This window comes from Malaya genurostris, chromosome 2 (assembly GCF_030247185.1).
Source record: "Malaya genurostris strain Urasoe2022 chromosome 2, Malgen_1.1, whole genome shotgun sequence".
NCBI lineage: Eukaryota > Metazoa > Arthropoda > Insecta > Diptera > Culicidae > Malaya > Malaya genurostris.
The window spans coordinates 79,941,444-79,952,012 of NC_080571.1; the positions used below are offsets into that span (position 1 = coordinate 79,941,444).

At 41.0% G+C, this 10,569-nt stretch overlaps 2 protein-coding genes across 2 annotated transcripts; both read left to right on the forward strand.

Moving 5' to 3' along the window:
• Positions 1-748: 748 nt before the first annotated feature.
• On the forward strand, positions 749-1,642 carry LOC131428667 (uncharacterized protein K02A2.6-like). Its single transcript, XM_058592712.1, has one exon. It carries the CDS (start codon positions 749-751, stop codon positions 1,640-1,642), a length of 894 nt encoding a protein of 297 aa, XP_058448695.1.
• A 2,309-nt stretch (positions 1,643-3,951) lies between these two features.
• LOC131429794 (RNA polymerase-associated protein CTR9 homolog) lies at positions 3,952-8,151 on the forward strand. Its single transcript, XM_058594162.1, has 6 exons — positions 3,952-4,146; positions 4,311-4,409; positions 4,471-4,979; positions 5,038-5,461; positions 5,528-6,466; positions 6,523-8,151. The coding sequence occupies exons 1-6, from the start codon at positions 4,105-4,107 to the stop codon at positions 7,915-7,917; spliced, it is 3,408 nt and encodes a 1,135-aa protein (XP_058450145.1). The 5' UTR covers positions 3,952-4,104; the 3' UTR covers positions 7,918-8,151.
• The last annotated feature ends 2,418 nt before the right edge of the window (positions 8,152-10,569 follow it).

Genomic DNA, 10,569 nt, shown 5'->3' on the forward strand with positions numbered 1-10,569 from the left:
AAAAAAAAAATGTCGGAAGGCTCGCATTCAATACCGAATAGTGTATAAGCCATGCAAAGACTACTACATCTTTCCAAATTAGATAGCAGTCTCCTTCGCCAAATTCCGCTTCCGGATGCGGCCACTTTGAGTCGAGCTGGAAATATGAAAATAAAAAAAAGGTTTTTATATATTGAGTTAACTTCCAAAAATTCCATGATAACTTCACGACAATAGAAATAAGCAATAGAAGTTGCTTTCTATATAAAAAAGAATGTGTTGCAATCGTACTTACTGAATAGATCGTAGATTCTTACGTCTTCCTTACTAACAGTTTCTAAAATATCCATTTTTTCACTGGAAAATTTCACCAGAAAATAACCGCGCAATGCGAAGCGAAAATGTAACGCGGCAAGAAATGACAGCTGGCGTGCTGAATTTCGGCAAAAGCTAGCGCATATTCCGAAATCTCGGCAAACGTAACTGCTGATGTCGGCATATCTGTTGTTTACTGATAAATTCAGCAAGCAATTATGCCAAATTTCGGCAAAATGAAGCATTTTACCGAAGTATCAGTGAATGCATTTAACGAAGTTCAGAAACATACGTATTGATTACTGAGTAATCAGCAAAGTTAGGTGTTGCCGATCAGTTTCGGCATTTTATTATGCCGAGCTCAAGAAATGATTTTAAGTGTGTAGATGCACATAGCAAGTGGCCGGAAATAAAAATCATTCCGGACTTGACAACCTCAACTACTATCGAAAAGATGAGGGAGTATTTCGCTACTTTTGGATTACCGTCGATTTTAGTTACGGATCGAGGAACACAATTCACGTCGGATCAGTTTCAGCACTTCCTGAAGAAAAATGGTATCGTGCACAAAATGGGAGCACCGTACCATCCCGCAACAAACGGACAGGCGGAGCGTTATGTTCAAACGTTCAAGGACAAAATCAAAGCACTAAAGTGTTCACGATCTGATGTTCAAAAGGAATTACAACAGATGCTGATGGCCTATCGGAGAACCCCGCACCCTGCTACAGGAAAAAGCCCATCCTTGATAGTTTTTGGACGACAAATCAAATCTAGGATTGATCTAATGATTCCCAGTGAACAAAAATTGAGCAATTTTTCTCGAGAGGGAGACAAACCGGTACGTTCGTTTTCGGTTAACGATAGAATTGCTGCACGAGATTATACATCTCTTTCGGAGAAGTGGAGATTCGGTGTTGTTGTAGAAAAAGTAGGAAAACTTCACTACATGGTCCAGTTAGATGACGGCAGAATGTGGAAACGCCATATTGACCAACTCAGACAAGGACCCATTCTTCAAGAGAGGCATCCAGAAATTCGAAACACTACTCATATTCAGCGGTCCCGTAACAGTTCAAGCCCATCACGTTATTATAAGTTTCCCGATCCAGTAAAAGTAGAACTTGAGGATACTGATGATGATGTTGCTCGGAATACAGAATCTCCTACCGAATCCGATCACATCGGACAAAATACACCCCTCAGTGCTGCAATAAATGATACAGGTACAGAACCGAGTCTTATAGATAAACATGTAGTAGATCCTAAGCTATTAACTGAACCCGCAAGGGGCTCTGTTCGAAGATCTTTTAGAGATAGGAAACCCCCACGTCGATTGAACTTGTAATGTGGTTTAACTAATCTACTAACTCCAAATTTGTGTGACAAAACATGGGACTGAATTCTTTCTAAGGGGGGGAGAAATGTTATGATATGCCTTACCTACATACACAACCCTTGTATTTAGTTTCTTTGCCTGGTGTATACCGACCTGTATTTCTAACTATGTCATTACTGTCAGAAGAGAATAATAAAAAGTCAATCATTGTTGTGAATTAGTAGAGAATAGACGTCGTTTTATTTCTCTCGTGATTCGGCCAATCCCTGCGTTTACGACAGTATTGCTATGAGCTATTTGCTATTTTGTATAAATAAATGTGAATTGCGTTCGGACCTCGAAGAAACATGCGACAGTTAAGAGCCAGTCATCAGTCTGCTAGCGAAAACTGAATATTTAATCTTCATCACTATCTTGCACCGTGAAGCTAATTTGCTTGCACTTTGCAGTGAATTATGGGGCTAGAGCTTCTCTCTTACCGAGAGAAGGAGAAACAGTAGTAGGGGTGAATATTGTTCGCTCTCTTCTATTCTCGTGCATGGACATCCTTTTCAATAAAGCAACAAGGCTCACACTTCCTCAAAAGCGACATGATTCATAAAGCAGGTATATTCATGAATATCATACGCCGTGAAGCATGTATATTCATCTTCACTGCTTCATTCATCCAAACCCTGTTTGAGAGTGACAATAAACAATCATTATAATTTTGATTTTCTCATAGAATATTGGCGTTCGGAGACCGATAAATGCGAGACTTCAATAATTGATTGAATTGTAGGAGAGAAAAGCAATATTATTGATCTTACTCCTAATGGGAACATTCAATATGACAACTTGATTGTCAAACGATATCATTTCGATCATATGTGAACACTTCGACATGATATGCATATCATCTCGGTATATCAAGTGATATCAGCGCTAATGTGAACATGGTATTATCCGGTTAAAAAAATTATTACATTATTCTTGACGTCGACCGAAGTTGATTAATTGTCTGAATCGTGTTTAATGCTGTCGTTTCCTGATGAAAACAAATCAATCTCATTTGCATTTGTGGTTGTAAGTAAGCTGCTAGAAATCCTAATTTTATTTCAGTTTTCTTTACGTTTCGTCTTCGGCTCTAAGCAGACGCATAGGTTCGGACTGGCATTTAGATGCTATTTAATGTATAATTCAGTAAAAGTTATGTGATTCATAGATAAAATGTAGTGTTCAATTTGACATTTGAAACCGTCTGACGTGATTTTTCTAGTAATTCGAACGTGAATTTTTATTTGAGTGTACGTAAACAAATCGAATTCTTTGTATTACTAAGATTGAGGTTTTTGTAGAATCCGAATTTTTAGGCAAAATTGTAGGATTTTTGTCAATCCGAAGTATTGTCAATACCTTCAATACAATTGACTTGGTAACTTGAATCCGCATTTTTCGACAAAATCATGTGCTTGGAGCTTCAAACAAATACAAATAATAATACGCCTAGGTCCCATACAAACGTTTAGCTAATGTTTGGTTCACTAAAATATCAGTTAAGTCTAGCTTTTTGGTCTATTAAGCTATTATTATTCTAAATATTGGTTAAAGTCACATGAAGATTTTCTCAGATTTTTCTGTAAATCAATAGGATTCTTACCATGAAAAAATGAACATTTATTTTAGAAAAATTGCATAGAAGTTCAATAGATGAAAATAAAAACCACCAGCAATCCATAACATCGTGGGTGTGGGTTTGTAAAGATGACAAAACCGCCATAGTTGACATTAAAATCACAATTATTTTTGCTTTGTAGTGAAAAATTGTTACTAAAAAAAACATTCTCGCGAATTTTCAAACTGTTTGCACTTCAGAGACTCACTGTTCGCCATTTTCAAGATCTCAAATTCACGTAAATTGTTTGACGTTTGATCAATTTACATAAACTTTATGTGATGATTCTATTAATTTTAGGGAAAATTCGCATAATATTCATTTTTGTTACGTTTTCAATTTGAATTTGAAACCATCTGACGTGATTTTTCTAGTAATTCGAACGTGGATTTTTATTTGAGTAAACAAATCGAATTACAGTTTCACCGTGTATGGTTCTTTGTATTATTAAGATTGAGGTTTTTGTAGAATCCGAATTTTTAGGCAAAATAGTAGAATTTTGAAGCGTATCCTTAGGAAAGAGAAAGTGGATTTGTTTACTTTTGTGATATTTGCCCTTCATTGAAAAATAGCTGAAGTATTGTCAATCGTACCCGGTCTCTGACGAGCACGAAATGACAGCTGGCCGCGTTTGTCAAATATTTTCCATTGCGGCTGTCATCGTGGCCGCGGCAGATTTTTTCGTTCGTGTCTGCTCGTCGCGTTGTTTTTTCACTCGTCAATCTGTTTTCACTTTATATAATTGAAGTTTTAATCGTGTAAAACTTTGCGTAGGTGCTTTGAAATAGTGGTAAAGTGTGTCTCAGTGAGCCTACCAATGGCGGCACCGATCGAAATCCCGCTCCGGGATACGGATGAGGTAAAAAATAAGTTGTTTTTCTGTAGGGAATGCTAATACAAATGACGCATTCGGTTCTGGTCTATCCGTGGATATGGGTAGTAAGAATAAGAAGAAATGATAACTGCTGTGAAACTGTGGTGGCATAGCGCTATATACTGATACTTCTGTTTACTTGATAACAGGTCATCGAGCTGGATCCGGAACAGTTGCCGGATGGCGAAGAAGTGTTAGGTATTTTGCGTCAGGAGCGGTCTCAATTAAATACCTGGGTTACTGTTGCGGTAAGCGTTGATGGTGTTGAAATAATATAGCTACATATATTTCACAACAGTATCGTTCTAGTTGGCCTACTACAAGCAAGTTAAGACCGATGATTTCATTAAAATTTTGGAAGCGTCTCGTATCGACGCCAACATTAGCTATCGAGACTTTGAGAAGGACCAGATGCGAGCGTACGATATGTTGGCGGCGTACTATGTTCAGGAAGCGAACCGAGAAAAATCCAAGGACAAGAAGCGGGAACTATTCATGAAGGCTACCCATTTGTACACGACGGCTGACAAAATTATCATGTACGACCAGAACCATCTGTTGGGGCGAGCATATTTCTGTCTGCTTGAAGGGGACAAAATGGAGCAGGCTGATGCGCAGTTCAATTTCGTGCTGAACCAGTCCCCGTCCAATATTCCGTCGCTGTTGGGTAAAGCTTGCATTGCATTTAACAAGAAAGATTACAGAGGAGCACTGGCTTTCTACAAAAAAGCACTTCGAACCAATCCCAACTGTCCGGCGGCAGTGCGACTCGGCATGGGACATTGTTTCCTGAAAATGAACAATCAGGAAAAGGCAAAGTAAGCGGATCTGACAAAGGGAACGGAAAATATGTTTAGTGTTTTTGTTTATTTGTAGATTGGCTTTTCAACGAGCTTTGGATTTAGATCCTCAGTGTGTCGGAGCGCTGGTCGGTTTGGCTATTTTGAAACTCAATCTACACGAACCCGAATCCAACCGACTTGGTGTTCAGATGCTTTCGAAGGCTTACACAATTGATTCCACCAATCCGATGGTTTTGAACCATTTGGCCAATCATTTTTTCTTCAAGAAGGATTATCAAAAGGTACAACATTTGGCACTGCACGCCTTTCATAACACGGAAAATGAGGCAATGCGTGCGGAGAGTTGTTACCAGCTGGCAAGAGCATTTCACGTTCAGCAGGACTATGACCAGGCTTTTCAGTACTACTACCAATCTACACAGTTTGCTCCGGTTAACTTTGTCCTGCCGCATTTCGGTTTGGGTCAAATGTACATTTACAGAGGTGATTCGGAAAATGTAAGTGTAAAAATTCAAGATAAAAGGGTTAGGTTCGTTTTGAAATTTCTTTTAATTTTGTTTTAGGCCGCTCAATGCTTTGAGAAAGTGCTGAAAGCGCAACCCGGCAATTATGAAACTATGAAAATCCTTGGCTCGCTGTATGCTACTTCATCGTCTCAATCGAAGCGAGATATTGCCAAGAGCCATCTGAAAAAGGTTACGGAACAGTTTCCGGATGACGTCGAAGCTTGGATCGAGCTGGCCCAGATATTGGAGCAAAATGATTTGCAGGGATCGCTACAGGCTTATGCCACGGCAACACACATTCTGACGGATAAGGTAAAAGCGGACATTCCACCGGAAATTCTGAACAATGTGGCAGCACTTCACTATCGTCTCGGTAACCTGAACGAAGCGATGGCCAAACTGGAGCTGGCGATCAACCGTGCCAAAACGGAAGCTCAGCACGATTCTCAGTATTACGATTCAATCTCGGTCACTATGACCTACAATCTGGCAAGATTGAACGAAGCAATGGCTTCGTTTGATAAGGCCGATAAATTGTACAAGGATATTTTGAAAGAGCATCCTAACTACATCGATTGCTATCTACGGCTGGGTTGCATGGCACGTGACAAGGGTTTAATTTTTGTGGCGTCCGATTTCTTCAAGGATGCCCTTAAGATCAACATGGAAAATCCGGATACGCGTTCGCTGCTCGGTAATTTACATTTGGCAAAGATGCAGTGGACGTTGGGTCAGAAAAATTTCGAAACCATCCTGAAGAATCCGGCCACTTCCAGCGATGCTTATTCGTTGATTGCGCTGGGTAACTTCTGGCTGCAAAGTCTGCATCAACCCAGCAAGGACAAGGAGAAAGAGAAGAAACACCAGGAGAAAGCACTGGCAATCTACAAGCAGGTGCTGCGAAACGATCCGAAGAATATTTGGGCTGCCAATGGGATTGGAGCTGTGCTGGCACACAAGGGCTGTATCATCGAGGCTCGCGATATTTTTGCACAGGTACGTGATTGTCGATTACTTCTTGTACGGTAATGACTCTATTGTGCGTGTTTTAGGTCCGTGAAGCCACAGCCGATTTCTGCGATGTGTGGCTAAACATTGCCCACATCTACGTGGAACAGAAGCAATACATCAGCGCAATCCAGATGTACGAAAATTGTCTGAAGAAATTCTACAAGCACAACAACGTCGACGTGATGCAGTACTTGGCCCGGGCCTACTTCCGCGCCGGTAAGTTGAAGGAAGCCAAGATGACCCTACTGAAGGCACGCCGTGTGGCTCCACAGGATACGGTGCTGTTGTTCAACATAGCCCTGGTCCTGCAGCGTCTGGCCATGGTGGTACTTCGGGATGAGAAATCCGTGCTGAGTGTCGTTCTTCAGGCGGTGCACGAGCTAGGATTGGCTCATAAATATTTCAACTATTTGTCTATTCACGGTGACAAAACAAGATACAACATTGCTCTGGCTGCCACTGAAGCTAGCCAGTGTCAGGATTTGTTGCAGCAAGCTCAGTATCACGTGTCCCGTGCCAGGAAAATCGACGAGGAGGAGCGTGTGCTCCGCCAGAAACAGGAACTGGAACGCGAAGAATTCAAACGACGCCAAATGGAGGAACGAATGCGCTTGGAAGAAATGCGTCGCAAAGCTCACGAAGAAATGCTCGCCAAGCGACAGGAGTACAAGGAAAAGACGAAAAATGCTTTGTTCTTTATCGAAACAGGACCCGAACCGAAGAAAAAGGGAGGTCGCGGACGCAAAGACTACATCTCCGATTCGGACGCTTCTGGGCCTGGAGGAAGCGGCGAAGAAGGTGGGCCTTCGAAGGAACGCAAACGAAAGGAACCGGGTGAAAAGAAGAAACGCAAACCGGGAGGCGGACGCAAGAAGAAGGACAAAGCGCCCAGAGGATCCGGTTCGGAGAGCGAAGAAGATTCGGCACCGAAGAAACGTGGGCGCAAGAAGGGTTCCTTTGGTGCCAAGAAGGCCAAACAAATGGAAGAAGGTCTTACTTCGAAGCAGAAATCAAGAATTGTTTCTAAAGCCACTGTTTCAACGAGCGAATCCGACAGTGACGGCAGTCGACTCAAAATTGCCAGTGGTGAAGATTCAGGATCAGGTGGAAATAGTCCGGCGGCGAAGCGTAAGCGCGTTATTGCTTCCGGATCGGAAAGTGGTTCCGATAGATCCCGATCCCGTTCACGCTCAAAGTCTGGTAGTCGTAGTCGAAGCGGTTCTCGGTCGGTGTCTAGATCTAGATCGAAATCAAGAAGCCGGTCGCGGTCTAAATCTGGCAGCCGTTCTGGTTCGGGTTCCCGAAGATCTAAATCGGGTAGCCGTTCGAGATCCGGAAGCCGCTCTGCGTCCGGTTCGAGATCCCGATCAGCTTCCGGCAGTCGACAAGCGTCCCCTATATCTCGAAAATCTGTTTCGGGATCTGGGTCTGACTAAATTTTTTGCTAGTTTTCATGTTTCTTCTAAAACGAATTTGCATTGCTTGTATCATGCTTTAAAAAAGGACCATATCCGGCTTATAATCGTCTGCGCCTGTTAGTGGAAGCAATCGTGTTCAGATGAACTCGACAAAACAATAGAATGTTGAGTTATTTTATTCTTCAAATGAATTGATTTAAAAGCATAACATAGACATAAGTTTCTAGTAGAATAAATATTTGAAAAAGCGAATGTTTTTTTTTCATTGTGGAAATACATGCATTGGTCATATCGCAATGATCTGAGACAGATGACATTGAAACACAGATGGCGCTGCAGTCACGTAAAAGCTCTGGGAACTGGATGTCTTACAGATGTGTTGACTATGATCAGTTATATGTGCACTCAATGAATCACCAAGAGCTGCAGAAAACTCGATGGAAAAAGTACGGGTGTGTAATGTCAGAGACATAACTGGATGTCGTATATACGAATAAAACTGACACGATTTCTTTACATATTCGAATTCGAATTGATAGTTGATCGATTGTGTGAATTGCGAAATTTTCCCCCTTTTCACTACTAAAATTTTCAATGATTTTAGACGTCGATTATCTCATTTCGGATTTGCATATTTTATTGGAAGAAACTATTAAGATGCTGTACAGGATTCATTTCTGCCTTTCAGAAGGACCACACAGTTCGGAACATTTTTCTCGAAAGATTTTTGGACAGCGAAAAGTGCACGAAGCAAATCAAATTATTCTGGATTTTCACTAACCTGATGATCTTTACCTTCGATTTGCAAAGAAGTAATCTTAATAATTCTTTAGATAACATTTAGAGCCATAAAAACGGCTGATATTATATAATCTTTGTAGCACTTTTCGTTATTCGTTTTCTTTCTCTCCAATGCAAACGACCAGAAGCTCTGTTGCATGATGCAATCGCTCTTGTTTGAGTTTAATCTAGCTTTGCGTACAAACCTAAACACATCCGCTCACAGTGCCGAATGATGCGAAACTGGTTTATTGCGTCTTCTCGCCTTGACGACCGGAAGGCAAATGAGAACTACGACCTGAGCGTTTGAGATTTTTAACCACGAAGAAGGTGCCCTCTCCAATGCCGCTATTTGAATGCGTCTTCTCGCCCCGACGTCTGCTTACATCCAACGCACATGAAGAAATGATCGATTTTCGACCACGGTTCCCCTTTTATAACGGTCAGTTGAAGATATGTGCCTGACTACCTCAAAATCGTCGTCCTTGCGCGAAAACCCCAAGCGAAAGTAAAAAGTTTTCCGCGTTGTTTTCAAACTTTGAGAAAACTTATTTTTGAGTTGTTTGCGGTTTTCTCACACTGTTCAAAATATTATCCAAAATTCCTGATTTTATATATTAGATGAAATAGTGAAAGAATTATGTTGCTGCCATTAATACAAGTCGAGGTATTCACGATTAAGTTCTGCCCATTCTTCCATATGGCTAATTTTGGAAAGGCGCCCCTTAGTAAAGTAAGTCGTATTCACGACAAAATACAAAAATTTACTAAAGCTCATTGCACAGCAACAATGGCGTTAAGTTGTTTACAAACAACTCTAAACCTAATCGAGGGTGTAAATTTTTGTTGAATCAAAGCAGCGAAAATATGCAGTAATTTTGAGTAGGTCCATAAGACCTTTCATTTGAATCTAAGTGTGTGACTAATAGTCCCGTCATTAATTGAAAACCGGGAACCAGTGTAATTGCGGAACATCGAATCAAATTATTCGATCATTATCGATTATCGATTAAATTTCATTCGAAACCCGGAAATGTTCATCGATCATTTCAGTTCAAAATTTCGTCAGACGAACACGCATATGCGAGCAACGGTAAGTTAAAAGAATTTTTACAAATACCAATTATTTGAACATAAAAAATAATTTTTAATATTTTAATACCATATAATGTATTTTTCTTATAGATGCAAATTCATCTTTACGAATACGGTGCGACAAGAGGTAGATCCAGATCCTCCGGTTAGAGGCGGAGTTACCATTCCGCCAAGAGGTGGTGGCATGAACATGCCGGCACGGAGTGCCTACGTGTCATTTATGCCCCCGCTCGGTGGGTATAATCCACCATCGCGTGGTGGTATAAGTGGCCCTAGAGTTATTCAAGTACTACAAAATAACTTGTACCCGGAGCCTCCGAACCCAAACGACCCTTGGCATCATCCGCAGCCATGCCCGGAGTGTGATATAATACAACCACCGGGGGTTGAAGACCAAGAGCCACCAGCTGGAGCAGCACCGAGAACAGCATACGAGGCGGAAGGGCCAGGTCATGTCTATGTATTATACTCCCAATACCATGCTTTCTCATGAACAATAAAAAGTACGGGTGTGTAATGTCAGAGACATAACTGGATTTCGTGAATACGAATAAAACTGACACTCTTTCTTTGTACTTCCGAATATCAATTAGTGGATCGATTGTGTGAATTGTGCAAGCTCTCCTCTTTTTCACTACTAGAATTTGAAACGATTCACCTTAACTAAAGTACAGATTAGTTACATTAAACATTCTGACACACAATTAAATATTACGAAATAACCAGTTTAGTTCTTCATGATAAAATAATGGTGATTCTGAAAGGAACCTTTCATTAATGGCTTCTGAGTCGGTG

Coding starts and splice junctions, on each gene's coding strand:
- LOC131428667 (XM_058592712.1), top strand. CDS start 749: ATGAGGGAGTATTTCGCTACTTTTGGATTACCGTCGATTTTAGTTACG.
- LOC131429794 (XM_058594162.1), top strand. CDS start 4,105: ATGGCGGCACCGATCGAAATCCCGCTCCGGGATACGGATGAG. Junction 5,462..5,527: donor ACAGAGGTGATTCGGAAAAT/GTAAGTGTAAAA, acceptor ATTTTGTTTTAG/GCCGCTCAATGCTTTGAGAA. Junction 6,467..6,522: donor CTCGCGATATTTTTGCACAG/GTACGTGATTGT, acceptor TGCGTGTTTTAG/GTCCGTGAAGCCACAGCCGA.